Below are 17975 nucleotides of genomic sequence, written 5' to 3' on the forward strand. Positions count from 1 at the left end.
AGCCCATTGTATGGAAATACCATAAAAAGTTATGCAGGGGCAACCGATATTGCCGACTAGAGCTCCTACTCTGCCTCGGCGGTGCCCATTCAATGCTTCCTTCACCATCTCTCTCTCAGTTTCCCTTTTTCTTTTTATGTTCTCCTAAACTTTTGGCTTTTTTTTTTTAATTCTCTTTCAAATGGTGGGTTATAAATTATGGAAATCACCTACATATTAAGTTAAGTTAATATAAATATGGGTGATGTCTAGCTTGAAACCCACCAATAAAAAAGGTGGTGAGAGGAAAACATGGCCCTCGTGATTACTCTTGAAATACCAAAGACTTTCTTCATACTTCCACAGGCTTCATTGTTTGGTCAAGCCAAAAAACAATATTCTATGACGAAGGAAGCTCCTCTTTCTTGACTTTGGCCGGCTCTGGGTCATTGCTTGACTTGGATTTCTACAAAGTCGGCTCCAGCTCTTCTACTTCAATCCGGATACGCGTCTCTATGTGCTTCCCCTTTTCTGTGGAGCCTTGCCACCAAATAACCATGGCCAAACATAACTCTCTCCATTGCACAAATTCCCTCGACTCAGGTACCAAATGGAGCCTTTCCTATTACTCGTTCTTCTCATATCACAAGCTGGGATTAGTTGCCATGCCAGGAACAACCACCTATGTGCTCCTTTAGCATGTGGCGAGATCTGTAACTTAAGTTATCCTTTTCGATTCAAGGATGACCCGAAAGGCTGCGGCGACTCGAGATTCGAGTTAGCGTGTGAAGATAACCGCACAGTGCTATCTTGGTTCGATGGCCGATATTATGTGAAATCGATAAACCCCTCCGAGGGTTATGGGGTTATGGAAGTGGTTGATGTTGGGCTGCAAAAGAGCAACTGTTCTTCCCTTCCTCTCCACCCGCTCATGCCCTCTGATTTCATTAGTGATGGAATTAAATCGTACTACATCAGTACTTTCCTTTCCATGGTGACCCTTATGTCTTGCTCAAAGCACGTGAAATCTTCTTCATATATCGAAACCGAACCATGTATAGCAGTAAGTGGGTATTATTCATACGCTGTCATCAACACGAAGGCATCGGATATTGAGGATTTTTGCACCATAACCACGTCAACACTTGCAGCAGAAGATTTATGGGATAAAACAGAAGCATTGTCCCGGGAGAATCGCCCAATCTCCTACAACGACATCCACAACGTGATGGCCAACGGGTTTAATCTCTCATACTTGGTGTTGAAGCGGAAAAAAACATTTCACTTTTGCTTCCTAGGCTTCCGATACGGAGGGAAAAAATGCATATCCTACTACTACTGTAGGTATGCCTTTACATCAAAATACTTTTACCCGATCAAGATGCTAATATTTGTTTCTAGCAATAGCTCTTTTGCCTTCAAGCGACCGACTGTGATTGACTGGTATGAAAATCAAAGTAACAGATGCAAGTAAAGTTTGTAGAACTCGTGACCTTCGTGAAGGGATTAAGATGACATGCGAATAATGGGTTCACTGTGAAATACAATCATCGTTCTCGGAGAGAAAATGAGGATAGCAATCACGTCGTGTTGTGTTTTATCCTGTTCACGCAGTGATAGTTGAAACTTGCAATATAGAACCCACTAAAACTAAGTTTATGCTAAGTCAATATTGCACATCTCAAGGTACCTGATCTTGTCAACTGCTGACTTCTCTTTTATATCAAGAGTTCGCAAACTGGGGAATTAAAAGCCCACCAAAAAGTTAATGTTGTGCTTCCTTGCGGAGGCCAGGATGTATATCAGTTATTATCTTCACGCATCTTTGCTTCGAATGTTGTTAATTTATACGTAGTTTTTTTTAGTTAATCAGGACAGTAATACTTCTTTCCTTAAACGCATTTTTCATTCATTGCTAAGCTAGTTCTGATTATATGTCTTAATTAATCTCTTTCTTTCTGCCGACAATTCTTCCTGGGGTACGGCGCTAAATTTTGCATTGAATAGAGTTCCTAATGTCGGCTTTGTGTTTGGTATGGATAATTCTTTTTTTTCACATCTACTAAACACTCACGCACTAGATGTGAAGAAAGCACTCTTTATATGTGCTTTATGAAAAATGAAAAATGACTATGCTTTGCACTAATCTTAAGGCAATTTTCTACACAGTTCACTTCTTGGCAGCAAAGTTCATATTCGGAGCTCCATGTGTGTTGATACTTCTAATCTATAAGTGGAAGAGAAGGCACCAAGCAGTGGACGCGAGCATTGAAGAATTTCTACAGGCTCACAACAACTTGTTACCCATAAGGTACTCTTACTTGGAAATCAAGAAAATCACAAAAAATTTCAAACACAAGTTAGGTGAAGGGGGATTTGGTTCCGTGTACAGAGGGGTACTTAGAAGTGGCAATGAAGTTGCGGTTAAGATTTTGAACAGACCAAAATCTAACGGTGAAGATTTTATAAGTGAAGTGGCCACAATTGGAAGGATTCACCACGTTAATGTGGTCCAACTTGTCGGTTTTTGCTTCGATTACTCCAAGCAAGCTCTTGTCTATGATTTCATGCCAAATGGATCTTTGGATAAGCACATTTTGCATAAGGACGGTGATAATTCTCTTGATTATAAGAAAATGTATGAGATTTCTCTTGGCATAGCTAGAGGGATAGAGTATTTCCATTGGGGATGTGATATGCAAATTCTACACTTTGACATCAAGCCTCACAACGTTCTCCTAGACCAGAGTTTCACTCCGAAAGTTTCTGATTTTGGACTTGCAAGACTTTACCCCACCGATCACAGCATAGTCACGTTGACTGCAGCAAGAGGAACCTTGGGATATATGGCGCCTGAGCTATTTTATAAGGACATTGGTGGTGTCTCTTACAAAGCTGATGTTTATAGTTTTGGGATGTTATTGATGGAAATGGCCGGTAGAAGGAGAAATGTAAATGCAAATGCAGAGGCCTCAAGTTAAATTTATTTTCCTTTATGGGTTTATGATCAACTCGGGAAAAAAAAGGAAGTTGAAACGGTAAATGCAACAGAAGAGGAAAGAGAGACAACGAGGAAGATGATAATTGTTGCTCTTTGGTGTATACAATTGAACCCTAATGATCGACCGTCGATGAGACAAGTCCTTAATATGCTAGAAGCAGAGATCGATGAACTACAAGTTCCACCAAAACCACTTTTGTATCCGACAGAGACGCCGGTTGTTGATGTCAATACTGAGATTGAGCTTGAAACTTTCTCATCTTTTTCAAGTGTTCCAACAAATTCTAGCAGTTACCTGTATGAGCACAATAAATAGATTCTGCAATTTTGTTTTGTGTGATTTTTTCACTCTTGTACAAATTGAATGAAAGATAAAAGTACTATCACTTGCACATGACTTTACTGGTATATAATCCTCGTGGCTATCTATTGATACCTGCTTTTTCTAAACATGGGTTTTTTTGCACAATGATTTCTTCAAGAAATTATTGATTCTTTTGAGTCTCGGTGTCAATCCTTCCCCCGTTATCCTAAAAGCTCGTGTTAGATCATGTCTCGAGTTTGAGCTCTCGAACAAAATCCGAACTGAAATTAAATTGGGAAAGTTTGGATTGTTGTGGCCTTTTGGCTCGTGACAACAGGAAATAACTTCCTATTGCTTTCGGCTGAAATCTTCAGAGGAACAAAAGAAAAAAAGAAGTGTCCCTCTCGGTCAAAGTTTGCTTTATTATTTTGGTCAATTTCTAATTGAGGGGATCAATTTCTTCGTTTGAAATTTGTGGGCTTCTGTTTGATTGGTCGCACAAAATAGAAGTACTTATCCTCTGACTTTCTTCGTGCTGCACAATAATAATAAAAAAGGATTTCTTGTTTACGGCCGCACTGAGGACAAATTGGGACGCACGGTAGCTTTGTTCGTGGGAGTCCTTCATGTGGCACACGGTGGTTCGTGCACAGAGATTTCTTGCTGTGAGATAATTCTCGTGGTTTATTTTAGAGAGCAATTACGTGAGGCTAAATACTCTGAATTTTGATTGTAATTAATAACTTGGAAATACTCAAACGTGCGAGCGATTATAATTCTGTTATTCTCCGATTAAGTAGTGAATTATCTGTTGCTGATTTTCCCTGTAGGTACCGACACTTGAACTAAATCACGTAAATCTCTCACACTTTAAAGAATTGAGATTAAATCACAAATCTTGAAGAATGCGGGAAGGAGAAAGAGAGGAACTCTGTAGAGAGAGAGAGAGAGAGAGAGAGAGAGAGAGAGAGCCGTAGAGGTAAAGAGAGAAGCTACTTAAGTTTGGACGATAAACGATCTGCTCTCAGTGTCTCTTCCCCCTTCATAAAACGCTCTTCGTCTATGAGGAGTCCTTGCTGCTTCACGAGACACCTCTTCTCTCTCTCTCTCTCTCTCTGAAGAAGAAGAAGAATATGACAATGAAAATCGACTATTTTGTGTGGGTAAAGTAGGATCTTCAAGGGATCGATTATGTCAATTCCACGAATGTTTCGACCATCGGTCATCAAGCAAAATGGGTCCGGCAACAGTTCATAACGTTCAAACTTTATGATGCGGCACATCAAGGCAGCATGACCTTAAACAAACAGGGAATCTCATTTTTGACTTTAGAATTAACTCTTTAGTTGGAAAATGCTAATTGATCGGTAACATCAGATAGCGTATCGAATAAATACATTGCGTACGAGGATCTAACAAACATCACTTTCTGCTTGAGTTATTTTAATTTGGGTTAATACCACGAAAAACCCTAAACTGATACACATGTCATAATTTACTCCAAACTAATTTTTTGAAAAACCTCAAACTGGTACACCCGTGACAATTTTACCCTGAAATAATTTTTTTATCACGAAAAATCCCAAACTGGTACAACTGTAACAATTTTACCCCAAACTAATTTTTTGATCACAAAAAACCCCGAACTGATACACATGTGACTAATTTACTTTCTGTTAGTTTTCGTTAAATTTTACTGCCAAATTGCTAAGTTTGATGACATGTGGTAGTTGACGGGTGTACCGATTTGAGGTTTTACTCATCTGTTTGTCACAAGTATACGAATTTGTGATTTTTTGTTATATTAATCCAATTTAGCGGAGAGTAAATTTGTTACAAGTGTACCAGTTTGAAATTTTTTGTGGTAAAAAAATTAGTTCGGGATAAAATTATCACAGGTGTACCAGTTTAGGGTTTTTCATGGTCAAAAAATTAGTTTGGGGTAAATTTATCACATATGTACCAGTTTGGGGTTTTCTGTAGTAAAAAAATTAATTTAAGATAAAATTATCATAGATATATTAGTTTAGAATTTTTCATGGTATTAACCTTTTTTTATTTTTTTGGGGTGTTTGACATCATTATGACTCAGTGGGTCTTTTCAGCATGCACGAAGTGGGTCATGTGGCGTGGTGCAATTCCATGACACGAACTGTTTCCACCCTTGGTGGGCAAGATCTCATTGTGAAAAGCCGTGTGTAGAGCTGTGTCCAGTTATTTCGGCCCATCTCCTTTTTTGTTTGGACTCAAAACTCCAACTGGGTCTTCTGCAAACCCGCTGCCTAATTTCCCACCATTGACAACAGTAATTCTTCCAAAACAGATACTAATAACAGTGGACCGCCATTAACTATCATAAACCGATTTTTTTTATACTTTTTTTCGCTCATAATAAATAACTCTTAACCTAGAATTAAGGCATATTTTTATGGGAGAAACATATGAAAAAGGAAAAGTGTCGACATGTACAGACGGAATTGGAGGCAAGCTCCGATGTTCGGGTGGCGCGCCAGCTGGGCCACTCAGAGAAGCCTCTGTGATCCCCAAGCCATGTAACATCAATAAGACTTAAGATAGATTAAAAATGGCAACGTCAGATTCAAATACAGAATCTTGAAAATACTTTTCTTTTTCCCAATAAATGGGTGGCCGGAGCTCTTCGAGCGCTTGAGCTAATGCGCACCAATGTGGTAATCTTCCGATTCAATGCACACCGAGTGATTATTAGAACATACAAGATCAATGCACGCGTAAAAGTTTTTTCAATTGAGACTTTCAAATGAGTAAGATGTACAAATATCATGAATATGTTTTTAAATGCATTATTATATTATGTGCAATGGATTTTTTAAAAATGAAAAATTCCCTTTTTTATTAAACATGCTAGTCGAGTGCTCTTAAAATTCTATTAAGAAAATGATATTCGATAGACGGCAATTGGCAAGTTCACTTATATCAAAGTATGACATCGGAAGAGGAATCCAAAATCACAATAATAATCTGTCTCTTCCTAAAGAAGCAAACTTGCCTTGGCACGCCAGAAAAAGTTCCAACTTTGACCGGTAAACATTGTTGTATATGCTTTTGCTAAATGAATATGCTTTAAACATCAATGTCTAGCTATTTGGGAGACAACAAAAGGAGCTCTCTTTCAATCGTATCACTCTGTTTTTGGTTAGCCTGCCGGAGCAATTGATTGAGGTCTAGGAATGTACCAATTCGAGAGGAAAAAGGGGGCAAAATAGGGTTCATCATTGCAGTTTTTCTTAGCTAAATCTTGTCTCGCATCAATCGGACGCATCATAATATTAGGATGCAAAAGGATTTATGTGAGCTGAAAGTAATCTGATATCAGCTAGTGGTCTATGATCCTACGAAATTTGATTCATGGAAAAGTGGATTGACGCATTAAGATGAATATTGCTTGTGATGTAAGACGTGACACTAAGTTGAGTAGAGACTTTTGAAATCGCTTAGTTGAGTATTCTCGTGTAGTTGAATTCATGGAATTTTTTTTTGGTCACGGTTTTGGGGAATTTGAGAAGAATTTTATTGAAGTACAAACTTTTTCGAAGTTTTGGAGAAGTATGGTAATAAATGGCCTTTGATCAATAAATCAAAAGTGAATTAGGCAATACGAAATATTATGTTGAATGCCACACACTTGCAAAAGAATCTCGTAATTGATAGGGGTGTATAGCTAATCGAATCAGAACGATCACGCAGAGAATAAAAGAAAATTAAATGATGCACTAGTTTACCCAGGTTCACCCCCGAATAGGACTACATCCTGCAAAGGGATTATATTATGATTTTTTTAGGGTTTACAACCACAACCACTCGTTACAATGATCTCTCATACGAGTACAATATATATAGGACTTAAATGGACCAAAAGCCCAAGCCTATCAAAATCCCTTTGATCCCATAATAAACGGGCCAGCGAACCCGATGTTGTTTCGGGGGCGCTGCCCCCTAGTCCCCGCCTGCTCACCGGCGAGCGGGGCCGCCGTCCGCTCACCAGGGAGCGGAACCCCCTCCTGCTGTCCAGTCAGCGGGACCCCCGTGTTGGGGGCGCTGCCCCCGAACCCCCGCATTTCTTGCGCAGGGGTCACATGTCGTCGAATCATGCTTCGGTTTCCCTAAGCTCATGTGGGCGTGCTCGGTATGAGAAACAAGGGTCCCCGAAGTATTCGCCAACTCCAACAGTAATAACATTCTCTTATGCCAAAGAGACCACGCCACATTGCTAATGACCCATTAGCTAAGACTAAACAGATTTGCACGTTCTCTTTCCCAAATCTGTCCGAGATTAGAAGGGCCCATTTGAAAGTCGCTCTTACACATTGCTTAATTTGGTTATTAAGCATCTCCTAAAGCACAAAAAGCACCTTAGCCATTCAATATTCGGCAATATCTTACTGTGTTCTTTGTGGTCCTAAGTGAAAGGAATATGCCTCCCCCTTTGTCGTAGATAGGCTCCAGAAAGATTAATCAAATCAAGAGGGTGATCATGGATATGGTCAGATTTGTGCCAAATTGAGTTGTATTAATTTAAATTCCAACTTGCATGTCATTACTAAGTCCGAAAGGCCAAATGCAAAAGACAAACCATCTAACTCAGTCTCACAAAGAGGAAGCTGAGTTATATTACTAACTCCGGCTTTGGTTGTGACCTTTGACTTCAAAATTTTTACTTTGGCCAAAAATAAATACTTAAGAAGTTTGGAAAATTTTCAAGCTATTATCTTACTTTGACCTAAGATAATGAGATAATAAAGAACTAAGCTCTGATGCCATAGCGCAAGCAAATATGGGTAAAACAAACTTCAACGTAAATCGCTAGACGAATCTTGATCTGAAATGGGCATGCTTTGCGGATACATCGAGCATTTTCACAGGCAACTTTGGAAAAAGCTTTTGGACATGAAGCAAACTTCACGTTTTGCTCGCCAATCGTCTCGAATTCCCCAATCCAATCCGACAAAAGATAATGGAGATCATCAAAAAATCAAAAGACAACTGGCGATGTCTCTTTTGTTTTTGCTTTTCGCTTTTTTTTGGGTCTTTCTTAAAATCAAGCAAAGGGTTTTTGGACTTGTGGCATAAGGTCAAGAAACGATGTGGATCAAAGTACTTTAGCCATGTGCGAGGGCACACTATTTGTGGAAGCAGGCCAAGAAACAAAAGGTCTCGCGGGCAAGGCAGTTTCCTAAACATGGCCAACCCAAAAAACACAAAGTATTTACGATTTTTCTATGGACTTTATGTGCTATAAAAACTTTGCTTTTTAACCATGTGGCGTCTCTTTTCCCGAGCGAAAAGAGATGGGACATGGCATTGGGGACATGATGCACATGCTGTGCCTGCGAGTATCACGATTGTGATATTTGTTTTGGGATTATCTAAAAAGAAAATAGTACAAATAATCTCTGAACTTTGATTTAATGTATGATGTTGTTTTTATGCTTTTAATTTGTTAAATGTAGTTTATGAACTATTAGTAAGTATTTCATGTAGTCCCTGCACTAAATAAAAATATTTAATATCGTTTTTCCAATTCAAAATAACGGAATCAATTAATATGGCTTCCAATTCTCTAAGTTTGAACGGTGGACAAAAAAAAGTTACAGGTGAATATCCACATAAGATACTCATTTCAAGTTAGGAAAAGAAATTTCCACGTGGGATGCTTGAAGTCCCTAATTTTTTTTCCTTTCTATAGTAGATAGATAAAAAGATACATGTTTATTCACCACTCTTTAAAATCCAACTCAATATATAATAATTAACGTCAACGAATTTGTGGAAAATGCCGGTGGCATTCAACCAAATGGATAGGCTTGAAATGGATTGGTGAATTGGAGAAGCAACAATGCGCGAGACGAAGAGAACGCAATGCCTTGCCTCTTGTCACCACCGCTCAAAGGTTTCTTAGCCCTCGCGACAACCTTACGAGGGTTGGTCGACTCATGCCCTTAATTTTTTGGTTTTTTTCTTTTTCAAGTGCTCGATTTATTTTCTAATGAGAGACCTTCGTGTCCTTAAAATATAAAATAGTGCCATGTCAACATTTTCATCACCTAAATTTGATGGAACTAACGAAAATCGTCAATCCCACAAATATGACAATTTTCAGGATTTGATTGCATAATTTTAAAACTTAATTGTATATTAAGCAAATCAAGAACCCCCAAAAATCATGCTTTTGGCAGGGGCAAAGCCATTCCTCTTTTTTATTCGTAAATCAAATTTGTAGGATCGACAAAACATTCCCATCACGTAGCAACAATGAGACTTTCTTGGTGTACGACGTTGACAGCATGTTACGTAGGGGAAAAAGAGAAGTCATTTCTGGTGAGAAATTTCCTTGAAACATGAAATGAAATGCATGTGTCACACGAGGAACAAATATCTATCTTATTGATGGTGACGTTACTTAGGCTTTCCTCTAAAAATCACTTACTTTGAAAATAAACATTTGAAAATGAAATTTTCTATTGCTCATAATTTTCGGTGGCCTATCGAGATTTTTACGTGTATTTCAATATTTCGCGCATATTTCTGAAAATGCACAATTGAAGAAAACTTCCTCCGATCATTCCTATGAATGGTGGGTTATAAGTTGTGAACATCATTTACATTTTAAATTAACTTAATATAAACGTGTGTTATGTCCATGTCTAAAATTCACCAATCAGATGGGCGGTGAGAGGAAAACATTGCGTGATCAAATGAAAAAAAGAAAAAATGGTCTATGATTTATAGAGTATATGGACCAAGATTATCTCATCCTATGACCACGTGGGCCTTCCAGTGAAATTCACGTAACATTTATCCGCGTCATCCGTCCATGCCACACATGTTCCATCACGCGGGAAGCTCCACCTTCTTGACTTTGGACGGCTCCGGGTCATTTGCTCCACTTGGGCTTCTCGAAAGATCGACTCCAAACTCTTCCAACTTCAATCCTGATACGTCTCTATAAATGAGTCCCCTTTTCTATGGAGCCTCATCACCACATATAACCACGGCCAAACAAAAATCTCTATCCATCGCACAAATTCTCTCAACTCAGGTGCCAAATGGAGCCTTTCCCATTACTCGTTCTTCTCATAATACAAGCAGGGATTAGTTGCTATGCCCGGAACAATCACCTGTGTGCCCCTTCAGCGTGCGGCGAGGTCAGTAACATATCCTATCCCTTTCGATTGAAGGGCGACCAGAAAGGCTGTGGTGACTCGAGGTTCAAGTTAGCGTGCGAAGCTAATCGCACGGTGCTATCTTTGTTCGATGGCCGATATCATGTGAAATCGATATACCCCTCGAATTACATGGGTTCCATTGATTGGTATTATGGGCATATGAAAGTGGTCGATGTCGGACTGCAAAAGAGCAACTGTTCCTCCCTTCCTCTCCACCAGCTAATGACCTCTAATTTCAATGGTGAAGACTATGAACAGTACTACATCTCCGGTGGAGCCCGGGTGACCATTGTGTCTTGCTCAAAGCAGGTGAGATCTCCTTCATATCCTTTATATATCGCCACCGAACCATGTATTGCTATAAACGGGTATTATTCATATGCCGTCATCGAAGCAAAGGCATCGGATATTGAGGATTTTTGCACCATAACCATGTCAACAATGGCAGCTTTTTATTTGTGGGAATTAGAATATTTACAGGAGGAAAGAGCACCATGGTTCAGGGAGAATCGCCCGATCTCCTACAACGACATCCACAATGTGATGGCCGACGGGTTTAATCTCTCCTACCGGGTGCCACCGCCGACGAAAACATTTCGTTTTTGCTTCTTAGGCTTCCGATACGGAGGGAAACGATGCATATCCTACTCCTACTGTAAGTATGGCTGTCCATCAGTATATGCCAATATTTGGCTCTAGCTATAGCTCTTGTGCTTTAAGCGCCGGACTGTGACAAAATGAATTAGCCCTCGATGGGATTAAGATGACATGCAAATAATTAGTTCACAAAGATGACAAACAAACGTTGTTCTCCGAGAGAAAATGATGATAGCAATCACATTGGGTTGCGTTTTCTTCCCGTTCATACAATGATAGTAGAAACTTGAAATATAGCACCCACTAAAATTAAGTTGGTGCTAACTTAACATTTAACATCTCGACTTTTACTAATAAAAAAAAATTCAATTTTTAATAATAGCTCAAAAAACCTGATCTGTTCAACGACTAATTTTTATTATATATCAAGAGTTTCACAAATTGGGGAATAAAAAGCCCACCAAAAAGTTAATGGTGTGCTTTTTTTGCGGCGGCCAGGATATGGTAATCCTACCTTATAAAATTCCCTAGATATAATCTTTAGGTTCGAAGAACATATAACATGTGATGCAACAATACTAGATCGATCTTTGGTTCCAAAAGAGATATAAAATCAGCATAGCGCATACCTAGTTATTCACACTAAGCAAGAGACTTGTTGAATACATACAAACTATTGATTGCCGTAATTTGAGCAATATAGTAGACAAATGTAACTTTAGTTTTTTTTTTATCACTTATTATCCTTACTAAATCTTTGCTTCGAATATTCTTAATTTATACGTAATTTTTTGGTTAATCAGGATAATAACACTGATTACATGTCATAACAATCTCTTGCTTTTTGTAGACAATTCTTCATGGGGTAGGATGCTAAATGTTGCACTGAATACAATTCCTAATGTCGGCTTTGTCTTCGGTATGGATGATTCTTTTTTCCTCATATCTACAAAACACTCGCTCGCTATATTTCAAGAAAACACTCTTTGAATGTGCTTTATAACAAATAAAAAGGACCGTGCTTTTCAATAATCGTTAAGGCAATTTTCTACGCAGCTCACTTCGTGGCAGCAAAATTCATATTAGGAGCTCCATGTGTGTTAATACTTCTAATCTATAAGTGGATGAGAAGGCACCAAGCAATGGACGCAAATATTGAAGAATTTCTGCAAGCTCACAACAACTTTTTACCCATAAGATACTCTTACTCGGATATCAAGAAGATCACAAAAAATTTCAAAGACAAGTTGGGTGAAGGAGGATATGGGTGTGTATATAGAGGAATACTTAGAAGTGGCAATGAAGTTGCGGTTAAGATTTTGAACAAACCAAAATCTAATGGCCAAGATTTTATAAGCGAAGTGGCCACAATTGGAAGGATCCACCATATTAATGTGGTGCAACTTGTTGGTTTTTGCTTCGATTACTCCAAACAAGCACTGGTCTATGATTTCATGCCGAATGGATCTTTGGATAAGCACATTGTGTACAAAGATGGAGAAAGTTCTCTTGATCATAAGAAAATGTATGAGATTTCTCTTGGCATAGCTAGGGGGATAAAGTATCTACATCGGGGATGTGACATGCAAATTCTACACTTTGACATCAAGCCTCACAACATTCTCCTAGACCAGAGTTTCACTCCGAAAATTTCTGACTTTGGACTTGCAAGACTTTACCCCACCGATCACAGCATAGTAACATTGACTGCAGCAAGAGGAACCTTAGGATATATGGCGCCTGAACTATTCTATAAAGACATTGGCGGTGTTTCTTACAAAGCTGATGTTTATAGTTTTGGGATGATGTTGATGGAAATGGCTGGTAATGTAACGGTCTGAATTTTCGATCCTTTTTCCCGGGATTTAGGAAATGAATTTGACCAATGCGCTATAGTGAGATCTCACCCGGGAACCGCGCATTCTCGGGATGCTAACCTTAGGGGTAGGGCTATTACGGGATTGAGTTCGCACGACCAAAGAACTCGACCTGGGTTCGATCTTCGACCATATGGATTGACGAGGGAATGTTTTGAGCCAACCGAGACCGGTCTACTTGATTGATCGTGTCCGAAGGGAACTAGCGACAGACCCTCGCAATTATATGACAACCGAGGTCGTCCCGGGTGGAGTAAACTTAAACGTGATTTGACTTAGTGTCGGTCACGGGTCGAGAGCGCGTAATTCCAGAGAGCCACCCGTTAGCCAGAGATAAGCTAAAGTCGCGATTGTTCAATTTTAGTCATTTCTTAGAATTCGGGCCCGGGAATCGAGAATTTTGAAAGTGACAATTTTGAGTGGCCGATGACGTTTTCGGCTTGGCCAACCTTGGGGCCACCCATTTCTGCAAAAAAAATAGATTTCGGTCCGAGGCCGAAAAAATTACGGTTTTGCCCCTGTGGACACCGATGTTGGATTTTGAGGTCGTTTGAGGTTATTTTTCGAGGCCAAGGTCATTTTAGAGTGGCCACGCATATTTGGAGTGGTTACGGCCAAAAAGTAGAATTTCGACAAAAATTGGAAAAATAATATTATTTTATTCCCGGAACTTCGCAGTCGATTTTCGAGGACTTAGAAAGTGAATTTCGCGATTCCGACACCACATTATGTTGGCCACGCACATATGGAACGCGTATGTGCGAAAATTGGAATTTCGCCCCGGGACCGGAAAATTACCATTTTGCCCCTGGGCTAATTTTTGGGTCCGAATTTTTTTTGGATAAATTGGGATAATTATGGATAAATATCAGCTGCATCCTTGGGGACCATTGACCCTTTTGCCCCTCTCTTTTTAGATGAGAATGAATAGGAACCATTTAATTAGGGGCATTTTAGTCCTTTTTACCTAAGCTTGACACATGGCACCCCTAATTAAATTATTTGACCAAGTTGGCTGATCTCTCTCTCTCCTCACTCACTCTCACGTGCAGACCAGCCCTCTTCAGAAATTTTTTTCCCCATTTTCCCACCTTTTCTCTCCACTTTCTCTCCATTTTCCTTCATTTTCTCTCTCGCCGGAGTTTCGCCGGAGCCACGCCGGCCAGCCGTTCAACCTTCTCGCTCTAGCCGAGTTAGTCTAGAGTCCGGTAAGTCGCGATCTAATCCCTATTTAGGATGTCGGGTATTTTCGGACTCGTCGGGTATGGTTTAGAGGATTTAGAGGTTGATTAAGGTGTCGATAATGATTTTTGGTGGTTGATCGTGGTTATTGGTGGCTGATCATGACTATTAGCGGTTGTTGCGGGTTGGATTAGACGTCGGGAAATGAGTTTTGGCGGTTGGAATTCGGTAGAAATCGGTTCGGGTTTGAATCCGTGAGGTTCGGGGTGAATCGCGGATTCACGGTTACTGTACCCGCCCGGTTTGCTATTTTCGTAGAAAATTTTGTGGGCCGAATTTGAGGAAGTTTTATTCATGAAAGTTTCTCCCAACATCTTGAAGTATAACATATTTTAATTTTGGAATTTTTGGAAATCATTTGATGCCATTCGGAAGTCCATCTTTGGACCGAAATAAAACTGCCTGATTTACTGTTTACCCGACCTTCGGGTCTGTTCGAATTTTTATAAATTTTTCCAGGCCTATTTTCAAAATACTTCCTTCATAAAAATTGTTGGGGACATTTGTGGCTATAACATATAAAAATTTCAAAGGTTTTCAAGGTGATTTGGGTGTTGAAATAAATGTATTTTGAGGACAGAATAGTCTGTTAGAGCGAACTGATTTTGGTCTGACTTCGAGGGACAAAAAGGCATGGTTGTAGATTGAACCGGATTTTGTGTTCTTCATAAGAAATGTTGATCAAGATGTGTTTTATGATATATCCAAATTTTAGAATTTTTGGAGTTCGTTTACTATTTATTTTGATGGAATTTCGGTCACTGTTTAGGGTTCGGTTTAGGGGTTTATGTGGCTGTTTTGGGGGCTGAGATGAAGGCTGGTATTTGGTTGTCGTGGGCTGATTTGGGGACTGATTTGGAGAAGAAATTGGTGAGGATTTGTAGGCTCGATGATGGCTGTGATGTGTGGAGCGATCGCAGTTAATTTCTATAATTGATTGGAATTATTGTGACTGTTTGGAGACTGATTTAGAGGCTGGATATTTGTTGGTTACGGACTAATTTGAGGTTTAGTAGATTTGGATAGGGCAGTGATATTGTGGATCGATCGGGATTCATTTGTGTGATTGAGTGGGATTGTTATGGCTTGATTGTGCTTAATTGATCAATTGTGTTGTTTGTGATTTGTTGGCTGGATCGGGATTATGTGTTGGGCTGAATATGGCGTGGCTGTGTGCCGTGTGTATGTGGCCGTTAGGTGTGGCGGTGTGGTAGTGTGAATGCACATTGAATTCGCGTGTTAAATGTGTATGGTCGTGTGGTGTATTCGTATGACGAGAACGTGTGTTTGTGAAGTGTACGTGAGATGTGAATTGGTGCGTGGCTACGAATGCGGGTGAGGTGTGTATGTTTGGTCGTGCGACTGTTGACCGTGTGTAAGTGCGGTTTGAGTGGAACGAGGATACGGAAATGTGGAATTGGTTGGAAAGGATCCGTCCTGAGGCGTGTACGTTTACGCGGGACGATGCCGTCCCTGACGAGGTGACGATGCCCGGCCCGACGGGGTGACGATGCCTGACGTGGTCAGAAGACCGTTGGCCTGATGCGTTTTACGCGGGCGCGGTAGAAGGAAAGTGTGTGTAGGATTCCGTCCTGAGGCGTGTTTGTTTACGCGGGACGATGCCGTCCCTGACGAGGTGACGATGCCCGGCCCGATGGGGTGTCGATGCCTGACGAGGTCAGAAGACCGTTGGCCTGATGCGTTTTACGCGGGCGCGATAGTGGTGGAAAGGTTGAGAATGAGCGGGAATTGGCTTGAGGTGCGAGGTTTGAGAAAGTGACGCGTGGTGTGAGTTGGTGTGCGAGTGTGTTTGCATCGCGTAATGCAGTGCGCGATTATGGGGTAAAATCTGCTAGGCATGGTATGAGACGTGCCCAAGTAGGTTTTGCTTTATAATCGAGGCACGCGCGCGGCTGTGATGTACTGCTGTGGTATGATTGGCGTGTGTATTGATATGTGGAAAGTGTGTGATGGCATGTGTGCAAGAATTGTATGTTGGGATTGTGGGCTAACGGGCATGGTGCGTATGCAGAGAGTCCAGGTATGTGTGAATGTTTGATTGCTGGTTGTGTGGTTGTTTGGTTGCGCGTTTGGATGTGTCTGGAATTACGTGATAGCCTAGGTGGGGCTTAGGTTGTGACTTATTGAGATGTGATCTCATGGTTGTTTCAACCAAACCATTTCAGAGCCCCGCCTGAATGTCGAGGTTGAGGTCGACTCGGAGTCGTTGGGTGAGCAGACAGCTGCGGAGGATTCAAGTGGTGATGCCGAGGACAGTGAGTCAGAGTGGACGCCTTCGAGAGGGCGTAGGAGATAGTTCTGGGAGGAGGATGCGCCCCATTTTTGGATAGTGCTGACCTAAAGAGCTGATCTTAATAATTTGGTGGTTTGGAGTTTATAGTTCGGTGTGCTTATAAATTATTTTGTGGTTTGTATTGGCGGATGATGTAAATATTTGGAAGTGTAATATATGCTTGGTGGTTTATCGATTTGTTCCTTCTTGGTGTTCTCCAATTTTATTGTCCGGGATTTTTGATTGCTTCCGCCGCGATTTAACTCTGATGTTTGGGTTGGGTCGGCGGCGTTCCTGGGACGTCGCAATATTTCGACCGGAGCGGGATGTCGCGAGCTCGATGGGGTTCGAGGCGTGATAGGTAGAAGGAGAAATGTAAATGCAAATGCAGAGGATTCCAGTCAAATTTATTTTCCTTTGTGGATTTATGATCAACTTGGCAAGGAAAAGGTAGTTGAAATGGTAGATGCCACGGAAGAGGAAAGAGAGACAACGAGGAAGATGATAATTGTTGCTCTTTGGTGTATACAATTGAGCCCTAGTGATCGACCATCAATGAGTCGGGTCCTCAATATGCTAGAAGGAGAGATCAACAACCTACAACTTCCCCCGAAACCACATTTGTATCCGATTGAGACGCCGATTGGTGATGTGGAGACTGACATTGAACTTGAATCTTCTTCAAGTGTTCCAGCAATTTCTAGTAGTTACCAACATGAGCACAATAACAAAAGCGCAGAATTTTGCTTTGTGTGATGTTTTTTCTCTTGTAGAAATTAAATCCAAAATAAATGTAGTACTATCATTTGTACTTGATTTTGGTGGTATAATCCTCGTGGCTATTTATTGGTACCCATTTTTTCCAAATGTGTTTATCTATTTATTTAATTTTTTGGGTGAGGTTTTCTTTCATAATTCTTTTGTCCTTTTGAGCCTCAGTGTCGATCCCTCCTTCGTGGTCCTAAAAGGTCGCACTTAAAAAAATTGAGAATACATGGCAAACATGTTTCAAAATAGAGTTGCAAGTGCTCAAGATGGAGGAATGAGCGTGGAGAAAAATCAACTAAAGCATGGAAGTGAAGAAAACCATGGAATTATAGAGGGCAAGTTGGAATTAGCCCAAAAGTGGAGACCATGATGGGAGATTTGATGGGAAAAATACGTAACTATTAGTTATACCATTTATACTAAAACACGAGGTTAGACAAGGTTAAAATGGAATAATTGATACAAGAGATAAATAACTTTTAGACTGCGCAAACAAATAGGGAACATGATATCAAGAACCGATAGAAATGCTTAGAATGGACACTAGTTCTAGTGAAGCTGACGGGTTTGACTTTCATATCAAATTCCCAGTTCACTTAATGCAAAGAAGTAATGACTTAAACAAAATTATTGCTTGAAACTCAGGTGAACAAAGTTATTATCATCAATGTTACTATTTTGATCCAATTTAGGGCACGGTAGTTAATTT

General features: G+C 40.2%; 1 protein-coding gene and 1 pseudogene across 1 annotated transcript; both read left to right on the top strand.

The window, feature by feature from the left end:
- Nucleotides 1-337: 337 nt before the first annotated feature.
- Nucleotides 338-3405, top strand: LOC115685587 (LEAF RUST 10 DISEASE-RESISTANCE LOCUS RECEPTOR-LIKE PROTEIN KINASE-like 2.3; annotated as a pseudogene).
- A 6901-nt stretch (nucleotides 3406-10306) lies between these two features.
- Nucleotides 10307-17269, top strand: LOC115685585 (rust resistance kinase Lr10-like). Its single transcript, XM_030610665.1, has 4 exons — nucleotides 10307-11144; nucleotides 11937-12005; nucleotides 12143-12910; nucleotides 16860-17269. Exons 1-4 carry the CDS (start codon nucleotides 10370-10372, stop codon nucleotides 17252-17254), a joined length of 2007 nt encoding a protein of 668 aa, XP_030466525.1. The 5' UTR covers nucleotides 10307-10369; the 3' UTR covers nucleotides 17255-17269.
- The last annotated feature ends 706 nt before the right edge of the window (nucleotides 17270-17975 follow it).

Source organism: Syzygium oleosum, unplaced genomic scaffold (assembly GCF_021117445.2).
Source record: "Syzygium oleosum isolate NSW1041296 unplaced genomic scaffold, Sole_v2.1 Sole_v2.10, whole genome shotgun sequence".
Classification (NCBI taxonomy): domain Eukaryota; kingdom Viridiplantae; phylum Streptophyta; class Magnoliopsida; order Myrtales; family Myrtaceae; genus Syzygium; species Syzygium oleosum.